This window comes from Barbus barbus, assembly GCF_936440315.1.
Source record: "Barbus barbus genome assembly, chromosome: 6".
NCBI lineage: Eukaryota > Metazoa > Chordata > Actinopteri > Cypriniformes > Cyprinidae > Barbus > Barbus barbus.
The window spans coordinates 25,838,214-25,864,390 of record NC_136734.1 but is presented as its reverse complement, the minus strand read 5'-3'; the positions used below and the strand labels follow the sequence as shown (position 1 = coordinate 25,864,390).

At 42.4% G+C, this 26,177-nt stretch overlaps 2 protein-coding genes across 2 annotated transcripts; both read left to right on the top strand.

The window, feature by feature from the left end:
* The first annotated feature begins 13,720 nt into the window (after nt 1–13,720).
* LOC306870831 (C-X-C motif chemokine 13-like) lies at nt 13,721–14,981 on the top strand. The gene is made up of 4 exons (XM_079418259.1): nt 13,721–13,877; nt 14,188–14,320; nt 14,578–14,661; nt 14,775–14,981. Exons 1-4 carry the CDS (start codon nt 13,814–13,816, stop codon nt 14,791–14,793), a joined length of 300 nt encoding a protein of 99 aa, XP_079274385.1. The 5' UTR covers nt 13,721–13,813; the 3' UTR covers nt 14,794–14,981.
* Nucleotides 14,982–24,994: 10,013 nt separating this feature from the next.
* LOC306871444 (alveolar macrophage chemotactic factor-like) lies at nt 24,995–26,177 on the top strand. Its single transcript, XM_079419385.1, has 4 exons — nt 24,995–25,087; nt 25,398–25,530; nt 25,772–25,855; nt 25,968–26,177. Exons 1-4 carry the CDS (start codon nt 25,024–25,026, stop codon nt 25,984–25,986), a joined length of 300 nt encoding a protein of 99 aa, XP_079275511.1. The 5' UTR covers nt 24,995–25,023; the 3' UTR covers nt 25,987–26,177.

Below are 26,177 nucleotides of genomic sequence, written 5' to 3'. Positions count from 1 at the left end.
TGGGGAAAGGGCAGGGTATACAAAGTTAAAAGGACTCTGAAATGGCAGGGCAGTATTTTTTAAGGTGTCAAAGGCACTGAAGAACCAGTGACATGGCATGTTTATCTTAAAATGAGGAGAGACAGTTCACAATTTGTAAAAAGCTTCTTCTTTTTTTTTGAAGTTGAACAAAGTAACAAGCGTGCAAATCACTATCACGACTAAAAACAAATGGGGGAGTAAGAAAATAGGATATGGGATGCGTAATCTCATAAAAGACTTTCTGTTTATTAGGTTCCCTGATGAGTAATCTGTGAAGCATGAGTCATATGTGTACTGGAGAAATGAGTGGAGCCTCGTGTGGTCACCTTTGCGCCCCCACATGTTAAATATCAGCACGAGCCCTTGAAGCCTGCAGCATCTATTTCGTGATCGGAAAGTAGAAGAAAAGCCTCAATAGGCCTACTACCCACGCATATAATCTATTAGTGAACTTATTAAACCACTAGCTTGGTGCTGTGGATATTGCGGATAATGTTTTGAGAAAGTGACTGAATGTCAAACTGCTGTTTACTATTCTAATTAGCTGGAAAACCCCGTTTGTGATTATTTGTAATGGCAGTCGAATAATTCCAGTTCAAAGCCGTGTTTCCATTTCCCTGTCGTACTCTATAGCCTATTAGGAAAAAAAAGGATAATAATAACATAATACATACGTAATACAAACGTAATAGTTAAAGTCTAGTTTAAGTTTGTGGAGAAAAAAAGAGCACATCAAAATCTCTTAAGTCTTTGAGGATATGTAGACAAAAATTGTACAACAACCCTGAACTGCAATGTCTTTTAAAACAGTGCATCTTAATCTTTTTTATTCCTAGGCCCAACATTATCCAGTAAGATATTCAACATAATTTTTTGAAGTTTAGAACTTTTATGAAAACACTGAAACTATTTCTATTAGCCTTCTATGATGTCAACTTGCAGCCCCTTGAAAGTGTGCTGAGGCACCACTGGCCCCAGTCCCACAATTTAGAATCCCTGTTTTAGTACCATGTTTAACCCAATAGCCAAGGAAAAGATGGTTCTCGTTCTTTATCTTGTAAACCTTATATAATGGTGAATGGGTATCTGCCTAATATGATTAAACAACTGAAGAGGAACAGAAAAGTCAATTTAACTGTAAACAATATTTAGAATGAGTGAAGAAGTAACCCAAATGAGCAAACTGTCACAAGAATAAAGGTTTAACTCTAGAGAGAGACAGAGAGAAAAAAACGTTCAATTCTGCAATGTTGTGCAATCAGCAGGATGTTTCCAGGATGTTGATGCTTACAAAAACTAAATATACAAAGGTCACATTAAAACTGTCTTGGCTATCTTTCAGATGTTTTTAATGTATAGATTTAAAAAAAAAAATGTTTTTTCCCTTATGAAAACTAAAAATCCATCATAAAATATGAATATTTATAATATATTTTTTTTTAAATTATATTTTAATTGTATTTGTCCCAGAGTTTTTCATGTTACTATATACTTTTACAGTTTTCTACGTAGACAAAAGTGACAATTACAAGCATGTTATGAGACATTTAATACATATAATGACAAATCAAGGTAAATCTATTGCTATTGTGTATACATCAAATGGTAGCTATAAAATGAACTTTGGCAAGTCAAGGGAGTTGACTTAAAGGAAAAAGTTAAAAAATGAGTTAAAATGTCATTTCCACCACATGGTTTTCAGAAAAATGTCAAGAATGACAGAATTCACCTGTTATTCATGTACAATAACATACACAATAACAGTGCCCATACATTTTTAAGCCACCATTTTGCCATATCTTTAAATAAAAATGTATTATTGTTCATAAAATATGTATTATAATACATAATTGACAAGATTTATAAGAATAAGTTGCACCTGAAAAAACAAATGTTCCTTTTGAATGAAACAAAACCAGATGAAAGCTTGAGTTTCTGTCACTTGTATAAATTATTCTCATTCTAAAATACATGAGAGGATGTTTCTTTTCCTAGTTCATGTAGGCTTATACACATGTAGTCAAAAAGGTTACTGTAAAGGTCAGAGGTGAGTCAAAAGATCTCTTGGGATCTAGAGACAAAGGTTTTGATAATTTACAAAGTTTAGATTATTTAAAACAAAATCAGGGTCATGGCCAAATGACAACTATGATGAGTATTTTTTTTTTTTTTTTTTTACACTGAATGGAAACATCTTTTCATATTTATATACTTATTTCTTTGGTTTACACATTAAAATCGTAAAATGTCCTGGGCAGTATTTGTCTGCACTGTAGATTTAAATTAATAACAGTGCATTTGGACTGTATATCTGTAATGATGTACATGTTTCAGGAGGTAGGGGTTTGCATGGGGTTTCAGAGGGGGGCGGGGGGATTTGAGTTCAGGGCTCTCACAGCCTGGGGGAAAAAGCTGTTAAGCAGTCTGGTGGAGCGGGCTCTGATGCTCCGGTACCGTCTTCCTGATGGTATGAGCTGGAAGAGACTGTGGGAGGGATGGGTGGAGTCCTTCACGATGCTGTTGGTTTTGCTGGAGCATCGTTTAAGTAAAATGTCCAGGATGGAGGGGAGAGGGGCACCGATGATCTTTGCAGCTGTGTTTACTGTCCGCTGGAGGGTCTTGCGGTCAGCAGCACTGCAGTTCTCGTACCAGACAGTGATGCAGCTGGTCAGCACACTCTCAATGGTGCCTCTGTAGAATGTGGTGAGGATGGGTGGAGGGAGACTTGCTCTTTTCAGCCGGCGGAGAAAGTGTAGCCTTTTTGGAGAGTGACATGGTGTTGGTGGTCCAGGTGAGATCCTCTGTGATGTGCACCCCCAGGAATTTAGTGCTGCTGACTCTCTCCACAGTCAAGCTGTCGATGGTCAGTGGAGAGTGGTCAACGGAGTTTCTCCTGAAGTCCATCACAACCTCCTTTGTCGTCCACCACATGATTTTCAGAAAAATGTCAAGAATTACAGAATTCACCTGTTATTCATGTACAATAACATACACAATAACAGTGCCCATACATTTTTAAGCCATCATACACTGAACATGAATGATGCTGAGTTCATGATGCCACTTCATTTATGGTAAAAAGTAAAATGTATCCGAATCCATTACGGTAAAGAAATTCCCGAGTTAGCACTTGTTCAGGGCTGTCTGAAAATAGACTAAATATTCAGCTTGACAAAGGCAGCATTTTCTGTTCCTTATTTTGTCCTTTCTGTCTGTCCAACAAGGCACTTGTGTTTACCATCAAACTATTTTGGAATTATTCATTCAGTAAAGTAAAATCCCCATCTTAAAACAGGAATCTGAGTCCAAGCTTTAATTATACTTGAATGTAAATACTATTTATATTACTTGCATCAGATCAAAATGTTTTACTACAGATCTTTACTGGAAGGATTCCATGAGGTGTGTTCCTTTTTTTTCTTTTTCCTTTTTTTTGTATTGCCTTTTTAGTTTATATATATATATATATATATATATATAAATATTATACTTACTAACATTATAATAACAATTAATTATGCCTAATTACATGCAAGTAACCCCAAGCCAATCCTAATCCTAACCCTTACCATATTATAAGTACATGAATTTAATTAATATTACTCAGTATTTAAATGTATAATTACACTGTTAATAGTGTAACCAAGTCTTGTATATAACGTATATATTCTTTCTTACATATAAGAATGTTTTCTGTGACAGGAAGGCTTAGGGTTGCAGGTTTGGATGATAGTATATTTAGTAATTTTTTGTCTTATATAAAACTTTATGTCTTTATGGAGTCCGATTTAAGGTCTTTTGGTCCTCACAAAGTAGAAAAACAAGTTTCCTCTCTCTCTCTCTCTCTCTCTCTCTCACACACACACACACACACACAAATCAGGCATAACATTGCCACTTACTGGGGAAGTGAATAACACTGATTATCTCTTCATCACATCAGTGGGAACATGAGCATCAGAACTGGACCATGGAGCAATGGAAGAAGGTGGCCTGGTCTGATGAATCACGTTTTCTTACATAATGTGGATAGCCGGGTTCATGTGTGTCACTTACCTGGGGAACACATGGCACCAGGATGCACTATGGGGAGAAGAAAAGCAGTTGGCGGTAGTGTGATGCTTTGGGCAATGTTCTGCTGGGAAACCTGGGTCCTGCCATCCATGTGGATGTTACTTTGACACGTACCACCTACCTAAGCATTGTTGCAGACCATGTACACCTTCTCATGGAAACAGTATTCCCTGGTGGCTGTGACCTCTTTCAGCAGGATAATGCCCTGACACAAAGCAAAAATGGTTCAGGAATGGCTTGATGAACACAACAAGTCTGAGGTGTTGAATGGCCTCCAAATTCCCCAGATCTCAATCCAATAGAGCATCTGTGGGATGTGCTGAACAAACAAGTCCGATCCATGGAGGCGCTACCTCGCAACTTACAGGACTTAAAGGATCTGCTGCTAACTTATTGGTGCCAGATACCACAGCACACCTTCAGGGGTCTAGTAGAGTCCATGCCTTGACGGGTCAGGGCTGTTTTGGCAGCAAATTGATGTGACGTGGCCAAGTATGGTAACCCACACTTGGAATTAGTGATCTGCATTTATCCAATCCAAACTGCACACACACACTGTGAACACACACCCAGAGCAGTGTTCAAAAGGATGACCAACACAATATTAGGAAGGTGGTCATAATGTTATGCCTGATCAGTGTAAATAGACATATACATATACATATACAGTTCCTTGCGAAAGTATTCATACCCCATTGTTATTTCATGTTTTGTTTTGTTGCTGCCTTGTGTTAAACTGCTTTAAATTAATTTTTTTCTACATCAACCTACACTCCATACACCATAATGACAAAGCAAAAACAGAACTGTCACAACTATGTCAATTTATATATAAAAAAAATTGAAATAAGTACATTGCATAAGTATTCATACCCTTAACTCAGTACTAGCTGAAGCACCTTAACAGCCTCCAGTCTTTTTGGGTATGACGCGACAAGATTTGAACATCAGCATTTGGCAATTATCTGCCATTCTTCTCCTCACCTCTTCACCTCTCAAGCTCTGTCAGGTTGGATGGGGGCAAACACACATTTTCAGGTTTCTCCAGAAATAATTGATTGGGTTCAATCCCAGGCTGTGGCTGGGCCACTCAAGGACATTCACAGAGTTGTCTATAAGTCACTCTTGCTGTCTGCTTAGGGTCATTGTCCTGTTGATATGAACCCATTGTCCTGAACCCAATATGAGGTTCTGAATCCTCTGGACTAGATTTTCTTTAAGGCTATCTTAATATATTGGTGCATTGAGCTTGTCTTCTACTCTGATGAGTTCCTCAGTCCCTGCCACTGAAAAACAGCATACTTTACTTTTGGGATGGTACTCTGCAGGTGATGAGCAGTGCCTGGTTTCCTTTAAACGTTATGTTTGGATCTTGTTTCTCACAGTCTGAGGGTCCTTTAGGTGCTTTTTTTTTTGCAAATTCCAAGTGGGTTTTCATGTGTTTTCACTGAGGAGAAGATTGAGTCTGGCCACACCGACATAAAGCCCAGATCGGTGGAGTGTTGCAGTGATGTTTGTCCTTTTGTAGGTTTCTCCCATCTGCATATATGATTATGGAGCTCAACTAGAGTGACCATCAGCTTCTTGGTCACCCGTCTAAACAAGGCCCTTCTCCATCAGTTTCTCAGTTTGGCCAGGAGGCCAGCGCTAGGAAGAGTTCTAGCTGTTTCAGACATCTTCCATTATGGATAATGAAGGCTACATGATTCTGTGAAGCTTCAATGAAGCAGAATTTTTTCTGAACTCTTCCTCAGATGCGTGGCTTGATGCAAACCTGTTACTGAGCTCTACAGGCAGTTCTTTTGACCTCAGGGTTTGGTTTTTGCTCTGATATGCTTTTCAGCTGTTAGACCTTTTAAGACGTATGCCTTTCTAAATCATACCCATTCAATTGAATTTGCCACAGGTTAACTTCACTTGAAGTGTAGTACTACAAGCAATATGAATGCTCCTGAGCTAAATTTCAGCTGTCCTAGATAAGAGTTTGAATACTTATGCAATTGAATTATTTAAGTTTGTTTTTATTTTTAATAAATTTTTTAAAGATATTAAAAACCAGTTTTTTTTGCTTTGCCATTATGGTGTATGGAGTGTAGAATGATGTGGGGAAAAAGGAATTTAAAGCAATTTAACATAAGGCAGCAACATAAATCATGAAAAAATTAAGAGGTAATACTTATGCAAGGCATATACGCGTATACATACATTCTGATTATGCTGCTTGAACTTTGACATATTGCATCACAGTATTATTATGCATCAGCTTTAAATGAAAGCTTTGTTTTGTCTGTAACAGTCAAATCAGACCTCACAACACAAATGTCAGATGACAGTATTATTTTTAGTAGGGATGCACCGATACTGAGCTCCTGTATTCGTACTCGTACTCGTTAAAATGCCCCAATACCAAACGCCGATACCACAAAGCATGTGCCATATTCAGACAAAGAAATACAGACAACAGAACAACAGACCGCAGAATGGAGTTATTAGAGATTAAGGATGTCTACGAAGAATATGTATGCAATGAAATTAATGTTAAACATTCCGTATTGACGCCTGTATAGCTGATGTGCGCGAGCTGATGGGCTAAGCAAAGCACGCTGATTGGATTGAGCACGCGGCGGCGCAGATGCGCGAGCTAGTCGAGTGAATATCCCTTTCTCACAGACATTACTGGATAGTTTGAAGTTCGGTCGGATATGTTAAAAACAAGTAAGTAAAACAATACACGAGTTACTTAATGGTAGGGAGGGAGGGAGAGAGAGAGCGTGCGCGCACTTCTGTTGTGTGATCTTTATTGATGTTCGCTCACTTGGCACACGCATCATTTGGCTTAAAACTAAATCTTAAATATAAGACAATTTATAGGGGTATTCACTATAAACCATCATTTATTTTCAACCTTAAGCACACACGACATTCTGGCGAAAGTGAAAGCCTGCTATGTTCTGTACTTGTCCCTCTCATTCTGCACCAGTACAAATATGTGCGCACGTTGCGCGTTTTGCTTGCTTCATGATTGATTATGCATTATATAAGTGGCTTTGGAATATAAATTGCAGCACGTTTCAGATGAAAAAAGCTACTTTTATTTCTGAAAATATCACAGTTAGGAGATTTAGAACGAGTGGTTCCCTGCATTATTACAGCAAAACGCGTAATTACAGTACTGAGCCGCTGCAAGCTCTAATGCTATTAAATTAAAGATAATGTACCATAGAGCAAAAAAAAAAATTAACAGTGAAAGTAACAAAAACTTGTAAAATACATTTTAATGGGCATAATTAAGTGTGAAAATAACCGAAGATATTATACTGTACAGTCAAATCAAAATAAAGTAAACTGTGGCATATAACCAAAAATTCTTCATACAGTGGACTACCAGTAAAATTGATACAAATTTGGGACAAAAAATTATTCAGACCGAGTCTGGGAAAAAACTGAAGTTTGTTACAGAAGAGGTACGGAGACAGAGATAGGGTTTAACAGGTTGTTTATTTGAACCAGCAGTGAGGTGGAAGCAGACGAATTGAGGTGAGAAACCTCGATCTACGCACCTGCGGCTAATGGGAGTACCGGTTACTGACTGGATCTGGTAGCTCCTTTGTGTGGTTGTGGTTGGGAGCTCAAGCTGACGGCAGAGGGTGCCCGAGATTAAATTCCCAGCGGAGCTGGAGTCAAGGAGAGCGAGGGCTGGAATTGAGAATTTGGGGCCAGTAAGAAGTACTTCAGTGGTCAGTGGTTTTAGATTAGGCACGTCGGAATGGATGGAACTCACCATTAGGCGTGGGGGCCTTACGGGACATGAGGTGCGTTGGTGTCCTCTCCCACCACAGTATAGACACAGGCCGAGGGAATATCGTCTGGATCTTTCTTGGTTTGACAAACGGGAGTGATCGAGCTGCATCAGTTCTTGTGCTGGTTCAGGAGGGTATAGGTCGGTCGGACGGTGGAGGGCAGAGCTGCGATGGGTATCAGCGGATAATTCAGATAGACAGGAGTGCATACGGGTGGAACAGCTAATGGAGTGCTGAATGAGACTTTCCAGACCCAGTGAGTCGTCAAATGCTGCCAATTGCAGACGAAAGCATGGTTCCAAACCCTGGAGGTAGGCAGTTAGGAGGGCCCGCTCATTCCAACCGCTGGCTGCGGCAAGGGTGCGGAACTGCAAGGCGTAATCCTTAATGGGCAGCGAATTTTGACGTAAATGATATAACTGATCACAAATGGAAGTGTCTAAGGCAGGTTTCCCAAAAACCTCTCGGAAATGGTGCATGAAATCTTGGGATGACTGAGTTACTGAACCACCCTGTGCTCAAATGGTTTCAGCCCACTGCAAGGCTTTCCCCTGGAGAAGGGAAATGATGTACGCTATCTTGGCGCTCTCGCTGGGGAACTGTGGTGCTTGCATCTCGAATGTGTCGGTGAGGTCCGGTCTTCTGTTACAGGGTCCAGTCTTAAGTTAAAAATGTAAAAATGTAAATGTAAAGAAGAGCCGGATCAAGGATGTCGTCCCGAGGTACCCATGACCTCTCCTCTGGACCATACCCCTCCCAGTCGATGAGGTATTCTAGTCTACCGCCTCGGCGTCGGGAGTCCAAAACATCCTTCACCTGGTAGATGGTACCGTCTTCTAGGATCAACGGGAGAGGGGGATCTTCCGTGGGGCCAGGCTCTGTGGGGGAAGACACAGGAGAGTGGTATGGTTTAAGTAAAGAGACGTGAAAAGTCGGGTGAATTCGGTATTGTGAGGGAAGTTGGAGCTGGTAAGTGACTGGGTTGATCTGTCTTACAATGGGGAAGGGGCCAACAAATCTGGGACTCAATTTCCTGCAGGGTAGAAGCATCCGGATGTCCCTGGTTGACAGCCAGACCTTCTGACCGGGTTGGTATTGGGGAGCTTCGGATCTACGAAGGTCGGCTGTTATCTTACGTCTATGCACTGCTCGCTGTAAGTGGTGGTGAACGGCGTCCCAGACCCTCTCGCTCTCCCAGAACCAGTGATCAACCGATGGTAAGTCCGACGGTTCGCCCGACCAGGGGAACATGGGTGGCTGGTAACCGAGTATGCACTGGAACGGAGTCATTCCGGTGGCTGGTTGGCGCAGTGAATTCTGGGCATACTCGGCCCAGCCAATAAACTGATTCCAGGAGTCTTGGTGCCTATGGCAGAAAGTTCGGTGAAAACGAGGGCTACCTCTTGAATCTTCCTTTCAGTCTGCCCATTCGTCTGGGGATGGTAGCCAGAAGATAAACTGATGGCCACATCTAGGAGTTTGAAGAAGGCCTTCCACACTCTCGAAATGAACTGGGGTCCTTTGTCAGATACGATGTCTTCAGGAATTCCAAAGTACCGGAAGACGTGATTGAACATCAATTCCGCCGCCTCCATAGCAGTGGGCAAACCTCTGAGAGGAAGAAGGCGGCAAGCTTTGGAGAAGCAGTCGACTATCACAAAGATGCAGGCATTTCCGTCTCCTAGATATGACCAGGGGCGGTTTGGAACGGGCAGAGGAAGAAGCTTGCCTGCAGGTAATCGCCGAGGGTTCTTGGTCATGGCGCAGTCTGCGCATCCACGGACAAACCTCCGAACATCCTCTGCCATATTAGGCCACCAGAAGCGATCTCTCAGCAGTGAGAGGGTATTGTTGGCCCCTGGGTGGCCAGTGCCCAGAGAGGTATGCATGGAGAGGATGAGTTGTACGCGTTGGGACCTGGGGATATATTGTAGACCTGGAGGACAGCCCGGCGGGGTGTTTGTGGAGGCATTGGAGGAGGTGGCCGGATCGGGTTCCCACTGGATGGGACTGACAAACAGCTTCTCAGGGATAACCGGTTCTGGTTCTTCGGTGCATTCATCCTGGGAGTCAAAGAGATGGGAGAGGGCATCAGCCTTGATATTCCTGGAACCTGGACGATAGGAGATGGTGAAATCGAAACGTGTGAAGAAAAGCACCCATCGGGCCTGACGGGGGTTTAATCTTCTGGCTTCCCGGAGATACTGCTGGTTTTTATGGTCGGTAAGGACAACGAAAGGATGTTGTGCACCCTCCAACCAATGCCTCCACTCCTCAAGGGCTAGCTTGATGGCCAGAAGCTCCCTGTTGCTGATGTCGTAATTCCTCTCCGCCGGGCTGAGCTTGCGAGAGAAGAAGGCGCATGTATGGAGCTTGGCTGGGGTCCCCTGCCGTTGGGAGAGAACGGCTCCAACTCCTGACGTGGAGGCGTCGACTTTGACTATGAACGGTTTCCTGGGGTCGGGGTGAACTAGGACAGGAGCTTGGGTAAATGCTTCCTTCAGTTGCTGAAAGGCTTGGGTGGCTGCAGGTGACCAATGTAGGAGCTTGGGTTTGTCTCGGAGCAGATTAGTCAATGGACTTGTGATTGCACTGTAGTTCTGGATGAAGCGGCGGTAGAAATTGGCGAACCCCAGGAAACGTTGGAGTCCCTTGATGGAGTCAGGAGTGGGCCATTCTCTGATCGCCTTGACCTTCCCCTCGTCCATCTGGATACCACCGCTGCTGATGCTATAACCCAGGAACTGCACTGAGGGGAGATGGAAGGAGCATTTCTCAGCCTTGAGATACAGTTGATTCTCCCTCAGGCGTTGCAGGACCTCCGCAACGTGGCGGCGATGCTCTGCCATACTCCGGGAGTAAATGAGGATATCGTCGATATACACTAACACAAACTTGTACAGAAACTCATGCATAAAATCCTGGAATACGGAGGGGGCATTGACAAGTCCATAGGGCATGACTAGATGCTCGTAGTGGCCTGTAGGGGTCACAAATGCGTTCTTCCATTCGTCCCCCTCACGTATCCGGATGAGGTTGTAGGTGCTGCGGAGGTCCAATTTGGTAAATACGGTGGCTCCGCGTAGATGTTCTAACGCCGACGGGACAAGGGGGAGAGGATAAAGGAATTTCACCATTATATTGTTTAGTGCCCGATAGGCGATGCAGGGCCTCAATCCGCCATCTTTCTTGGCCACAAAGAAGAAACTGGACGAGGCAGGGGACGTTGAGGGACGAATGTAGCCTTGCTTGAGAGGCTCCTCAATATACTCCTCCATGGTCTTCTGCTTGGGTATGGAGAGTGGATCAATCTTGCCTCGGGGCACTGGCTCACCTGAAATAAGGTCGATTGCGCAGTCCCATGGCCGATGAGGAGGCAGCTGGGAGGCCTTCTGGGGACAGAAAACATCTTGGAACAGACTGTAACAGGAAGGGATGTCAATGGACAGGAGCTGGTTCGGGAGGGTATAGGTCGGTCGGACGGTGGAGGGCAGAGCTGCGATGGGTCTCAGCGGATAATTCAGATAGACAGGAGTGCATACGGGTGGAACAGCTAATGGAGTGCTGAATGAGACTTTCCAGACCCAGTGAGTCGTCAAATGCTGCCAATTGCAGACGAAAGCATGGTTCCAAACCCTGGCGGTAGGCGGTTAGGAGGGCCCGCTCATTTCAACCGCTGGCTGCGGCAAGGGTGCGGAACTGCAAGGCGTAATCCTTAATGGGCAGCGAATTGTTACGTAAATTATATAACTGATCACAAATGGAAGTGTCTAAGGCAGGTTTCCCAAAAACCTCTCGGAAATGGTGCATGAAATCTTGGGATGACTGAGTTACTGAACCACCCTGTACCCAAATGGTTTCAGCCCACTGCAAGGCTTTCCCCTGGAGAAGAGAAATGATGTACGCTATCTTGGCGCTCTCGCTGGGGAACTGTGGTGCTTGCATCTCGAATGTGAGATCGCATTGCAGCAAAAACCCGTTGCACTCCTCCGCCGAGCCTGAGTAGGGCGCTGGTCGGGCCATGGGACTGGAAATCGATGGTGAAGAAGTGTTGCCAGAAGGAGCGGTGGAGACTGATGATTGTGCCGGGGAGAGAGCTCGTTTCATGATCTCGACGAGTTCCTGGAAGGGATCGGTGGTACTCATACTGCTGTCGTCGGTGATTACAGAAGAGGTACGGAGACAGAGATAGGGTTTAACAGGTTGTTTATTTGAACCAGCAGTGAGGTGGAAGCAGACAAATTGAGGTGAGTACTTCACTTGGGATATTGAAAGGATAAGCTGGAGGGTAATCTTCGATCTTGCTTTTACAGGAATCCCAGAGCAATGGGCAGAGTGGCGGAGACACACACCGCAATCACGGAGCTGAATCAGAGAAGTCACTGGAGCAGGTAGACGAGGAATCCTAGGAGTATACACACAACAGGTAAGTACGTCAACAGGTTAGTATCACAGACTGGTAGCAGAACTAGGCTTGGGGTAGCACTAGCAGTCCTCTTCGCATTAACGAGACCGGACGTCGAGTGTTTGGCGGTGTGTGTCTTTATAGGAGGCAGTGATGAGGGACATGATGAAGTGCAGGTGTTCGTGATCAAAACTCAGGTGAGGGTGTGCGCAGTGATTGGTTGGTGGCAGAGCCTGGCTGGTCTGTGACAAAATTCAGGTTTGCATGAACCTGGTTTACAGCATGCCCAGGAGACTACAGGCTGTCAGTAAGGCTAAGGGTGGCCCGACAGAGTATTGATAGTTGTGTAAATATTGTCTTACTAACAGCTGTCTGAATAATTTTTGGTTGATTTTAATCCATTATGTACCTTTCTATCAAAGTTATCTGACATTATCAAGCTGAATTTGTTCAGACACAGTATTACTCTGAGTACTTGTCATATTTTATTACCATTTTCTAAACTATAGCGAATAAACCGTGATAATGTGAGACATTTTAAAGGTGTTTGAATAAATTTTGGTTTGACTGTATTTATTTGATAAATGAGGTTAACCAATTAACATTATACATACTCTTTTGGTTTCTGTACCCAATATTTTAAAAATGTATAAATACAATGAAAATATCAGTATCGGTACTCGGTATTGGCAAGTACCAAAAATAAAAGTATCGATATCGGGCGAGTACTGGAAAAAGTGGTATCGGTGCATCCCTAATTTTTAGCATATCTGGGAGATAATCATGGCCACAAAATGTACTTCAAACCACTTTGGTGCTGTGAAGATGAGGGAACATCACATTTTAGTCTACTTCAAGGCATAAAACATGAAACTGAAAGTTACATTTCTCATCATTTCAAGAGAATGAAAACCAGGTTCCTAAGTGAAACAGTAAAGACCCTTGTTTACAGATAAAAGAGTAATTGTGATGTGCAAAGAAAAGAAACATGCAACCTCAAAGTAACTCATTTTGAAAATATTTGTATGCCTCAGTACATGTATTTCCCTCTTTTGTAGCTCATTGATTGAATAACGTATGGGTATCTTGCCTAATGATTTCTACACTATTCTTAGGTTGATTTTATCTTATTACATGCAGTAGGCTATATGTGAGATTTTATAACTAATCCAATAAAAATACAAGAAAGAAAGAAAGAAAATAATACTAAAATTAAAAGCTCCTTGACATTTGTTAATTATCACCATCGAGTTAACAGTTGAGATTCAGAAGTAAATTACTTTAAAATATTAAATTTTATGTGAATTCATGTGATTTATTTTCCAACCTCCTTTAAGAGTAAAGCTATATAATTATTTTCCCCTGACAGTAAAATTCCAACTCATCAGCATATTTTTTTTCACCCACTTGCTGGTTATAGGTTATCACTTCCTCTTCTGAGCATCAATATAAACTGGGCAGAAGACTCCTCTCGTCCTAGACTTGCTTCAACACAACTGATCTCAGCCTCAACATGTCACTGCTCTCTTACGTACTGCTAGCAGCTACTGCAGTGTGCTGCTTCACAACCCTCTGCGGTAAGAGTATTTTAATTAATTTTATTTTACTTTATTTCATAAATTTGTGCAGTCTGTGTGGTAAATATTATGTGGTGTTTTTATAAACAGATGTCTGTATAAACCAGGTGCTTTCATAGTTTATAAGGTGGATCTGTTAAAGGGTAAAATGTGCTATAATTTACCGCAGGTTAATTATGTGCTCAACTGTTGTCGTACTTATTTTTAACAAATTAGCCATTAATTCTGCATTCTTTATTTCTGATAAAATGGTTAGATTATTCTTTAGAGAAATATAATTCTAAATCTATGCCTATATGGCTTCTTTTAGCATTGCCAATGGAAGGATTTGGTTCCAACAAGTGTCGGTGTGTGAGGACCACCTCAACCATAATCCCATCTCGGTTGTTCCAGAGGATTGAGATTCTGCCTCCGGGAGCACACTGTCGCAAAACTGAGATCTTGTGAGTCATGATGTTTTGTCTCTACACGTTGGTGGCACACGCACTTCAATCACAGACATGAGGGAAATGTGTAAAGGGGTGCATGTTTCCTCTGTTCTGACAAACCTCAGTGCTCTCAAAAATGTTACATTATTCTTTCATTAGCCCACGCAGCCCTCAGACAAATGTCACTTATTGCCTACATACATAATAGGCAGATTTGTGTAAGACAGGCAAATATTGTCGCATGTGTTTATTAAATCTTTTTAAATTCTTAGGATTACCAAAAAGGACAACCAAACAGTTTGCATAGACCCTGAAGCACGCTGGATCAACAATGTCATCTCAAAAGTAATGAGGAGGTAGGGTTTAAGTCTTAACTCCCAAAATCAAGACTGTCTAATCTAGATTTGACCTTTTTTTCTTTCTTTGCATTGTCTAAAGGTCTTTTTTTGTTTGTTTCTTTTTCCTACAGCAGAAGAACTGTAAAGTAAAATGGTGCTGTGCACACTGTGGCATAAATCAACGCGAACAAGAACAACTTTCCATTTCCTACTTTTCATTCAAACAGCCAACTCAAGTTTGCTGAATGTTATTAGGCCATATTTACGAGTCACAAATTCAAAACAGTCTGTCTACACAATCTGTAATTATTATTTTGAAATAAAAATCTTACAACCTTCTTTCTTTAAAATGACATCTTTATTGCCTCTAAGGTGGGAGACTAGGACAAGACTGAGAATTTCTTGTTTTACAAATGGGCCACATGTAGCACCATTTACATTTGCAGACAGAAAGTTTTTTCCCCCACATCATCACCATATTTGTTGATAGACTAAATAAGAGTTACAAAATGTGTATTCCTCAGCTGACGAGAAACTGCATGAAAAAAAGTTGAGAAAATAGTGATAAAGCCTTATCATCAAATGCTCGTTTTTGGATATTCTAATCATTGTGTCTCAAGGTTCTTGGCAAAACAATGCTTTACATCATCTTACAATCATGCAAGTCCTTCATTAATTTGAATTTGTCATCAAGACCGACTTCAAACCCTGTTGCCATAATACACATTCAAAGAAAGTCTACTGCTATTTTCCACATGCTTATTACTAGTTTAAAATACTGCTTGTTCATCAATCTAAATTAAAATTACTGTCCAATTAGACCATTTTCCAAGAGGAAATATGTCAGCTTGCTCAGTGGACATTTCTGTGAGGAGAACGTATACAAGTATCCATCAGAAAACAAAACTACTGCTACCACTAACCAGGGAAACAATGGTAATTTTCTCAACCTCATAATAAAGATTTAAGATCCTGCCATTTCTGCTGACTATGAAATGTTTCAATAACAACAACATTATAACTGGATCACGGCCACTAGTAGTCATCGTGTCTCTCTGGTGAAGAGAAGAGATGGACAGATGAATGGATGAGTGGATGGAAGGGTGCTGGGATGGATGCTGGTGCTGGCTCACTCTGTGAGTGTCTTGCTTTCACAGGCAGTACTGCTGTAGAAAAGATGGTTCAGACTAGGCACAGTTTGATAAAAGAGGAATGCTCTACTCATCAATCAGTTTGCAAGTGACAAAAACAGGGAAAGCACTCATGCTCATAATGCATTCCACTTTTAGAGATGATGCAATGTTAAATATTGCACAGGATTTCCTGATTAAATAAAAACCTAATCAAAAATGTCATTGAATTTAACAGGGATGGGAGTTAATCAGTGTGGTTATTGTTTATTTTCTAAAGTCTGATGGCCGTGATCAGATTTACAGTCTTGACAAGTTGACACTAGCTATCTAAAGTCAGAGCAAATGCAGATTTGAGTTGACAGATTTCACAGTGTATGATGGGCACATTTTTACATGCCAATTTTACAACATATTGTTTTAATTTGGTCATGCTTCTTTAGTCTCGCATAGCCAGACCTTCAGACTGATGGCAGAAGGTCTGGGAAGTGGCCAAGGACCGCCAAAGAGGCCATATGACTGACAGGTAAAACAACCAATCAGGTTTCTTTCTGTGTCGCGCCATGTTTTAGGAGCGTGGAAATGTCCCCACAATTATAGACCAGTGTGTAAAACTCTTGGACCTATTTTATAGAGGCTTTCCACAAACTTTATATATTTCACATACTTTTGAAAATCTAGCATTTAGTTGATCCTGATTAGCGGCCATTGTCTAAGTTGTAAATATGACGGCTTTGTTCTTCCATGAGGGGGTTTGGCACAATGGCAAATTTGTTTACAGGCGGAACGTAAAAGATTGCTATACACGCGTCTCCCGGAAATTCAGTAAATTTAACCAATCAGATGACGACTTTGAAACTCCTGAAGTGTTTCTAATTTTGTATGCCATATGTATCAGACATTCAGCCAACAGCCCGTGGGCGTGACGCCTGAAGCTGAGACTATGCATCTTCTAACATTAGCTATGTTTTCTTTCAAAGTTACGAATTAAACTTTTGCGCAAATTTGGAATACCACATAAAACATAAACCACCGAATAAAGCACCGTTTCTAACCAGACAGTTGAAGAGAACAAAACAGCCACTTCCTGATTAAGTTGCGCTAAATATCACGAAGAAAAATTACATTTGCTGCAGTAGGAGAAGGCACTGTATATGATCATTTTTGTATGCAATAAATTGTATACAATTTAGAGCATGTTCCTTATTTTGCAATTTCTGTCTGTCCAACAAGGCACTTGTGTTTACCATCAAACTATTTTGGCAAACAAGTTTCAGCAAAATGTTCATACACTAATTATTCATTCAGTAAAGTAAAATCCCCATCTTAAAACAGGAATCTGAGTCCAAGCTTTAATTATACTTGAATGTAAATACTATTTATATTACTTGCATCAGATCAAAATATTTTACAACAGATCTTTACTGGAAGGATTCCATGAGGTGTGTTCCTTTTTTTTCTTTTTCCTTTTTTTTGTATTGCCTTTTTAGTTATATATATATATATATATATATATATATATATATATATATATATATATATATATATATATATATATATATATATATATATATATATATATATATATATATATATATTATACTTACTAACATTATAATAACAATTAATTATGCCTAATTACATGCAAGTAACCCTAAGCCAATCCTAACCCTCACCATATTATAAGTACATGAATTTAATTAATAGTACTCAGTATTTAAATGTATAATTACACTGTTAATAGTGTAACCAAGTCTTGTATGTAACTTATATATTCTTTCTTAAATATAAGAATGTTTTCTGTGACAGGAAGGCTTAGGGTTGCAGGTTTGGATGATAGTATATTTAGTAATTTTTTGTCTTATATAAAACTTTATGTCTTTGTCATATTTAAGTCCGATTTAAGGTCTTTTGGTCCTCACAAAGTAGAAAAACAAGTTTACTCTCTCTCTCTCTGTCTCTCACACACACACACACACAAATCAGGCATAACATTACCACTTACTGGGGAAGTGAATAACACTGATTATCTCTTCATCACATCAGTGGGAACATGAGCATCAGAACTGGACCATGGAGCAATGGAAGAAGGTGGCCTGGTCTGATGAATTACGTTTTCTTACATAATGTGGATGGCCGGGTTCATGTGTGTCACTTACCTGGGGAACACATGGCACCAGGATGCACTATGGGGAGAAGAAAAGCAGTTGGCGGTAGTGTGATGCTTTGGGCAATGTTCTGCTGGGAAACCTGGGTCCTGCCATCAATGTGGATGTTACTTTGACACATACCACCTACCTAAGCATTGTTGCAGACCATGTACACCTTCTCATGGAAACAGTATTCCCTGGTGGCTGTGGCCTCTTTCAGCAGTATAATGCCCTGCCACAAAGCAAAAATGGTTCAGGAATGGCTTGATGAACACAACAAGTCTGAGGTGTTGAATGACCTCCAAATTCCCCAGATCTCAATCCAATAGAGCATCTGTGGGATGTGCTGAACAAACAAGTCCAATCCATGGAGGCGCTACCTCGCAACTTACAGGACTTAAAGGATCTGCTGCTAACTTCTTGGTGCCAGATACCACAGCACACCTTCAGGGGTCTATAGAGTCCATGCCTTGACGGGTCAGGGCTGTTTTGGCAGCAAATTGATGTGACATGTGGCCAAGTATGGTAACCCATATTCGGAATTAGTGCTCTGCATTTATCCCATCCAAACTGCACAAACACACACACACACACACACACACTGTGAACACACACCCGGAGCAGTGTTCAAAAGGATGACCAACACAATATTAGGAAGGTGGTCATAATGTTATGCCTGATCAGTGTAAATAGACATATACATATACAGTTCCTTGTGAAAGTATTCATACCCCATTGTTATTTTCATGTTTTGTTTTGTTGCTACCTTGTGTTAAACTGCTTTAAATTACTTTTTTTCCACACCAACCTACACTCCATACACCATAATGACAAAGCAAAAACAGAACTGTCACAACTATGTCAATTTATATATATATATATATAAAACAAACTGAAATAAGTACATTGCATAAGTAGTCATACCCTTAACTCAGTACTAGCTGAAGCACCTTAACAGCCTCCAGTCTTTTTGGGTATGACACGACAAGATTTGAACATCAACATTTGGCAATTATCTGCCATTCTTCTCCTCACCTCTTCACCTCTCAAGCTCTGTCAGGTTGGATGGGGGCAAACACACATTTTCAGGTTTCTCCAGAAATAATTGATTGGGTTCAATCCCAGGCTGTGGCTGGGCCACTCAAGGACATTCACAGAGTTGTCTATAAGTCACTCTTGCTGTGTGCTTAGGGTCATTGTCCTGTGGATATGAACCCATTGTCCTGAACCCAATATGAGGTTCTGAATGCTCTGGACTAGATTTTCTTTAAGGCTATCTCAATATATTGGTGCATTGAGCTTGTCTTCTACTCTGATGAGTCCCTCAGTCCCTGCCACTGAAAAACAGCCCCACAGCATAAGGCTGCTACCACTATACTTTATTTTTGGGATGGTACTCTGCAGTTGATGAGCAGTGCCTGGTTTCCTTTAAACGTTATGTTCCCTGTCGATACTTAACTCGTACTGCGTCGCTAGACGCTATGGGGAAAAACTCCTTTTTCTCCGAGGACTGAAGACTTTTTCAATCACGCAGTGTGACTGCACGGCCATTGGTTCGTGCAGTAATAAAAAACGAACCAATGGCTCGTCAGCGGCGCTGCACGAGCCTATGGCGGCAAAGCCCGCCAGAGCCCGCCAGAGCCCGCCAGAAGGGGCGGGGTCATCTGGCTATATAAGCGGGCACTTCGCCATAGGAAAACAGATCAATTCTGCTTCAGCAACGACGATCATCCCTTCGCTGACACTCGAGACTGGAAGACACTTGCCGTGGAAACGCATCGCTGCGGATAGAAGCTGCCTCTTCCTCTGCACCCTCTGCTCTTCGAGTAGGTGCTCCAGCGACCTGTGCAGATGCCAGCCTCGTCCCCTGCGGCCATCCGGTGAATCTAAAATCAAATTTCTCTGAAAGAGCAAAATTTCAAGCGACGTTGTTGCAAATGTCGCACTGCGAGTGTGGCTCACGCAGGGAATTCTGCACGATGCAGAAGGGCAGTGAGCGCTTCTCCTCTGTGGGCAACGCCCACACAGACTGCGCATTCACTGAGACAGAATGCTCACTCGAGTATGAGTCTCGCTCTTCTCCACTCGCTGGCGTTCTAGCAAGGCAGCTCCGCTCTTCCGTTTCTCCTCTCTCAGCAAGCTCGGAGAATGAAACTATAGAGCCACGGGGCTAAGTAACCGGTTTTGAGTGATCCCACGCCGGCTCAAGAGCCCGCGTGTTCACTCTTACCGTGACGCTCTGATCCGCCGGTGTTTTTACACGTGAGAATCACCACCCCTCGTTACATGAGCGGCTATATCCTCTTGGGCGGACCGGAGTAGAAAGCTATCTTTGACAGCTTTGCGTGTGCATGTGAGACGCTAAAGCTGCTCCCTCACAAAAAGACTGCTTTCGTCGAAAGCCGCCCCTGATTCGCTCGCTATAAGGCGCGACCGCCTTTCCCGCTTTCATGTTCCTCTCCTCCCAGACACCTCGGAGGAAGGAACACTTAACTCGCAGAGCGGAGCGATCAGGCTTGAGTGATTGCACGCCGGTTTATCTTGTGTGCTCACTTTAATCTGCTAGAATGTGTTAAACACGCGAGGATCTGCGCTCCTCATCGCACTGAGTGGCACAATCCTTTTATACAGATCTTACAATACTGCGCTGGTTGGCCCTGCCTTCCCCGCTCTTACTCTCTGGAAACTGAGAGATCTGAGCGGGCATGCTCGAGTGATTTTTTTTTTTTTTTGGCATTAACTGCTCTCCTGGTGGAAGCATTGAGTCTAGCCCTGCGAAACTCTGTCACGCTTCCGAACACCCCGTTTAGCTTGGCATGTCGACGGCAATGTGTTTGTGTACATACTGTTGTGAACTGGGCCCATTCATATAGCGCCCACACAGCTGATCACTGCTATAGTGAGGAAAAATAAAACCCAAACATTTTCAAAAGAGTAATTTTCTCTTAACAGGTGTGTCGAGTCCCCACACGGCGACTCACCACCCAAATGAATTCCAACACCCTTGCCACACGGGCCGAGGCCTGACGGGCCATCCCCGGAGTGTCTCATTGGGTTCTGGGGATTATAGAATGAGGTTATTCACTTAGATTCGCTCAGAGACCCCTGCGGTTCAGCGGTGTGGTCTCCACCTCAGCGCTAGGCAGCAGCTCGCGGCTTCCTTCAAGATTGGAGCCTCCTACCCACTCAAATCGTTTCAAAGGATGCTGGGCCTCATGGCCTCTGCATCGCCAGTTCTTCGGTTGGGCCTTCTCAAGATGAGACCCCTTCAGTACTGGCTGAAACCTCTAATTCCGCCTCATGCTTGGTGTCATGGACGCATTCTTGTCAGGGTGAACCGGGCCTGCGTGTCAGCCCTGGCTCCCTGGAAGAACCTGCGATGGTTCGAACAAGGTGTGGCAATGGGTTTGATTTACAGAAGGAAGGTTGTTACAACAGACGCCTCCAACACAGGTTGGGGGGCTCTGTGCAATGGCAAACCGACCTTCGGCTCCTGGACGAACGCAGAAGGACAGATGCACATCAACTGCCTCGAAAGGACGGCAGTATGTCAAGCTCTTCAGTTCTTCCTGCCAGTCCTGAAGGGACACCACGTACTAGTCCGCTCGGACAACATGACGGTGGTGTCATACATAAATCGCCAGGGCGGGCTCACCTCGAAACACCTTTTCGAGATGGCAGAGCGCCTCTTAGTATGGGCACATCTCAACCTGCGTTCACTGAGAGCAGCTCATGTGCCCGGCGTTCTAAACCAAGGAGCAGACATGCTCTCTCGGAGCAACGTCCCCTCAGAGGAGTGGATGCTCCAACCACAGACGGTTCAGGAAGTCTGGTAGATATTTGGCAGGGCAGAGGTCGACCTCTTCACCTCCAAAGACAACTCTCACTGCCAGATTTATTTTTCGAAGAGCAAGGACGCGTTGGCCCACGAATGGCCCAACCTCCTTCTATACGCTTTTCCCCCGATTGCTCTGATTCCTCAAGTAATCAGGCGAATCAGGGAATGCAAGCACAAAGTGCTTCTAGTGGCCCCACTCTGGAAGAACCAGCTTTGGATCCCGGATTTATCTCAGCTGCTAATAGTGGCTCCGTGGCCTATTCCCCTGAGGCGAGATCTCCTCTCTCATGCGAACAGAATGATATGGCACCCCCAGCCCGAGCTGTGGGACCTGCATCTATGGGCACTCGATGGGACTCAATAGATCTCCCCGAGAATGTCCTGAATACAATTGAACAGGCTAGAGCCCCATCCACGAGACTCATCTACGCCTCTAAATGGTCGGTTTTCTCTGCCTGGTGTCAAGCCCGCTGTGAGGACCCGACAACATGTGACATATCAGTGATATTGTCATATCTATAAGAGCTGTTGGATAAGGGCCGCGCCCCTTCCATGCTCAGTCTACGTGGCAGCTATAGCAGCCTCTCACGCTCCTATAGCCGGATAGTCGGTGGGCCGGAACAACCTGGTTGTCCGTTCCTGAGGGGATCTGGGAGGCTCCATCCGCCCCGACCCCTCACAGTCCCTGCATGGGACCTGCCCACGGTCCTGAGAGCCCTTAAGGGCCCTCCTTTTGAGCCACTACAATCTGCAACTTAAAAACACTGTCGCTCAAGACCACTCTGCTACTAGCGCTAGCATCGGTGAAGCGAGTAGGTGACTTGCAGGCTCTCTCCGTAAACCCTGCCTGTCTTGAGTTTGGGCCTAACGACTCTAAGGTCGTCCTAAAACCAAAACACAGCTATGTCCCTAAGGCGCTCTACACTCCGTTTAGAGCCCAGGTTATTACGCTCTCTGCGCTCCCCTCTTCTGAGGAGGACCAAGAGTTCAACCTTCTCTGCCCGGTCAGGGCATTGAGAATGTACATCGAGCGTTCCGCGCCCTTTAGGCAGACGGAACAACTCTTTGTCTGCTCTGGAGGCCGCACCAAGGGGTCTCCGGTCACAAAGCACAGAATATCTCGATGGTTAGTTGACGCTATCGCACTAGCATACTCCTCCCTGGGCCTCCAGAGCCCCATTGGAGTGAGAGCCCATTCCACTAGAGGCGTGGCCTCTTCTTGGGTGTGGTCTAGTGGTGTGTCTATGGCAGACATTTGTGGGGCGGCCGGCTGGGCCTCGCCGTCCACATTTGCCAGGTTCTATAACTTGGATGTCCCAGCCTTACAGGCTCTGGTTCTCTCTGCTTAAATGGCACACGCCTGTCTTTAGCGGTCCCCTCAGGCATTGCCTGATTCGCCAAGAACGCTCTTGGCCCCATTCCAATACACGCAGTACCCGTTCCCGTATCTAAGGGAACCGAGGTTACGTTAGTAACCGAGTACGTTTGGAATTGAGGTTCATCAGAGAATCTTGTTTCTCACAGTCTGAGGGTCCTTTAGGTGCGCCTTTTTTTTTTTTTTTTTTGCAAATTCCAAGTGGGTTTTCATGTGTTTTCACTGAGGATAAGATTGAGTCTGGCCACACCGACATAAAGCCCAGATCGGTGGAGTGTTGCAGTAATGTTTGTCCTTTTGTAGGTTTCTCCCATCTGCATATATGATTATGGAGCTCAACTAGAGTGACCATCAGCTTCTTGGTCACCAGTCTAAACAAGGCCCTTCTCCATCAGTTTCTCAGTTTGGCCAGGAGGCCAGCGCTAGGAAGAGTTCTAGCTGTTTCAGACATCTTCCATTATGGATAATGAAGGCTACATGATTCTGTGAAGCTTCAATGAAGCAGAATTTTTTCTGAACTCTTCCTCAGATGCGTGGCTTGATGCAAACCGGTTACTGAGCTCTACATGCAGTTCTTTTGACCTCAGGGTTTGGTTTTTACTCTGATATGCTTTTCAGCTGTTAGACCTTTTAAGACGTATGCCTTTCTAAATCATACCCATTCAATTGAATTTGCCACAGGTTAACTTCACTTGAAGTGTAGTAACATCTACAAGCAATATGAATGCTTCTGAGCTAAATTGCAGCTGTCCTAGATAAGAGTTTGAATACTTATGCAATTTAATTATTTAATGTTTATTAAATGTTATGTTTTTATTTTTAATACATTTTTTAAAGATGTTAAAAACCTGTTTTTTTGCTTTGCCATTATGGTGTATGGAGTGTAGAATGATGTGGGGAAAAGGAATTTAAAGCAATTTAACATAAGGCAGCAACATAAATCGTGAAAAAATTAAGGGGTATGAATGCTTACGCAAGGCACTGTATATATACGTATACATTCTGATTATGCTGCTTGAACTTTGACATATTGCATCACAGTATTATTATACATCAGCTTTAAAAGAAAGCTTTGTTTTGTCTGTAACAGTCAAATCAGACCTCACAACACAAATGTCAGATGACAGTATTATTTTTAGCTTATCTGGGAGATAATCATGGCCACAAAATGTACTTCAAACCACTTTGGTGCTGTGAAGATGAGGGAACATCACATTTTAGTCTACTTCAAGGCATAAAACATGAAACTGAAAGTTACATTTCTCATCATTTCAAGAGAATGAAAACCAGGTTCCTAAGTGAAACAGTGAAGACCCTTGTTTACAGATAAAAGAGTAATTGTGATGTGCAAAGAAAAGAAACATGCAACCTCAAAGTAACTCATTTTGAAAATATTTGTATGCCTCAGTACATGTATTTCCCTCTTTTGTAGCTCATTGATTGAATAACGTATGGGTATCTTGCCTAATGATTTCTACACTATTCTTAGGTTGATTTTATCTTATTACATGCAGTAGGCTATATGTGAGATTTTATAACTAATCCAATAAAAATACAAGAAAGAAAGAAAGAAAATAATACTAAAATTAAAAGCTCCTTGACATTTGTTAATTATCACCATCGAGTTAACAGTTGAGATTCAGAAGTAAATTACTTTAAAATATTAAATTTTATGTGAATTCATGTGATTTATTTTCCAACCTCCTTTAAGAGTAAAGCTATATAATTATTTTCCCCTGACAGTAAAATTCCAACTCATCAGCATATTTTTTTTCACCCACTTGCTGGTTATAGGTTATCACTTCCTCTTCTGAGCATCAATATAAACTGGGCAGAAGACTCCTCTCGTCCTAGACTTGCTTCAACACAACTGATCTCAGCCTCAACATGTCACTGCTCTCTTACGTACTGCTGGCAGCTACTGCAGTGTGCTGCTTCACAACCCTCTGCGGTAAGAGTATTTTAATTTATTTTATTTTACTTTATTTCATAAATTTGTGCAGTCTGTGTGGTAAATATTATGTGGTGTTTTTATAAACAGATGTCTGTATAAACCAGGTGCTTTCATAGTTTATAAGGTGGATCTGTTAAAGGGTAAAATGTGCTATAATTTACCGCAGGTTAATTAAGTGCTCAACTGTTGTCGTACTTATTTTTAACAAATTAGCCATTAATTCTGCATTCTTTATTTCTGATAAAATGGTTACATTATTCTTTTGAGAAATATAATTCTAAATCTATGCCTATATGGCTTCTTTTAGCATTGCCAATGGAAGGATTTGGTTCCAACAAGTGTCGGTGTGTGAGCACCACCTCAACCATAATCCCATCTCGGTTGTTCCAGAGGATTGAGATTCTGCCTCCGGGAGCACACTGTCGCAAAACTGAGATCTTGTGAGTCATGATGTTTTGTCTCTACACGTTGGTGGCACACGCACTTCAATCACAGACATGAGGGAAATGTGTAAAGGGGTGCATGTTTCCTCTGTTCTGACAAAAATGTTACATTATTCTCTCATTAGCCCACGCAGCCCTCAGACAAATGTCACTTATTGCCTACATACATAATAGGCAGATTTGTGTAAGACAGGCAAATATTGTCGCATGTGTTTATTAAATCTTTTTAAATTCTTAGGATTACCAAAAAGGACAACCAAACAGTTTGCATAGACCCTGAAGCACGCTGGATCAACAATGTCATCTCAAAAGTAATGAGGAGGTAGGGTTTAAGTCTTAACTCCCAAAATCAAGACTGTCTAATCTAGATTTGACCTTTTTTTCTTTCTTTGCATTGTCTAAAGGTCTTTTTCTTTTGTTTCTTTTTCCTACAGCAGAAGAACTGTAAAGTAAAATGGTGCTGTGCACACTGTGGCATAAATCAACGCGAACAAGAACAACTTTCCATTTCCTACTTTTCATTCAAACAGCCAACTCAAGTTTGCTGAATGTTATTAGGCCATATTTACGAGTCACAAATGAAAAACAGTCTGTCTACACAATCTGTAATTATTATTTTTAAATAAAAATCTTACAACCTTCTT

Bases quoted from the DNA above. Each gene is read 5' to 3' on its own strand.
- LOC306871444 (XM_079419385.1), top strand. From the start codon at position 25,024: ATGTCACTGCTCTCTTACGTACTGCTGGCAGCTACTGCAGTGTGCTGC. The intron at 25,088-25,397 runs GTAAGAGTATTT...GGCTTCTTTTAG, and splicing joins CTGCTTCACAACCCTCTGCG to CATTGCCAATGGAAGGATTT. The intron at 25,531-25,771 runs GTGAGTCATGAT...TTAAATTCTTAG, and splicing joins TGTCGCAAAACTGAGATCTT to GATTACCAAAAAGGACAACC.
- LOC306870831 (XM_079418259.1), top strand. From the start codon at position 13,814: ATGTCACTGCTCTCTTACGTACTGCTAGCAGCTACTGCAGTGTGCTGC. The intron at 13,878-14,187 runs GTAAGAGTATTT...GGCTTCTTTTAG, and splicing joins CTGCTTCACAACCCTCTGCG to CATTGCCAATGGAAGGATTT. The intron at 14,321-14,577 runs GTGAGTCATGAT...TTAAATTCTTAG, and splicing joins TGTCGCAAAACTGAGATCTT to GATTACCAAAAAGGACAACC.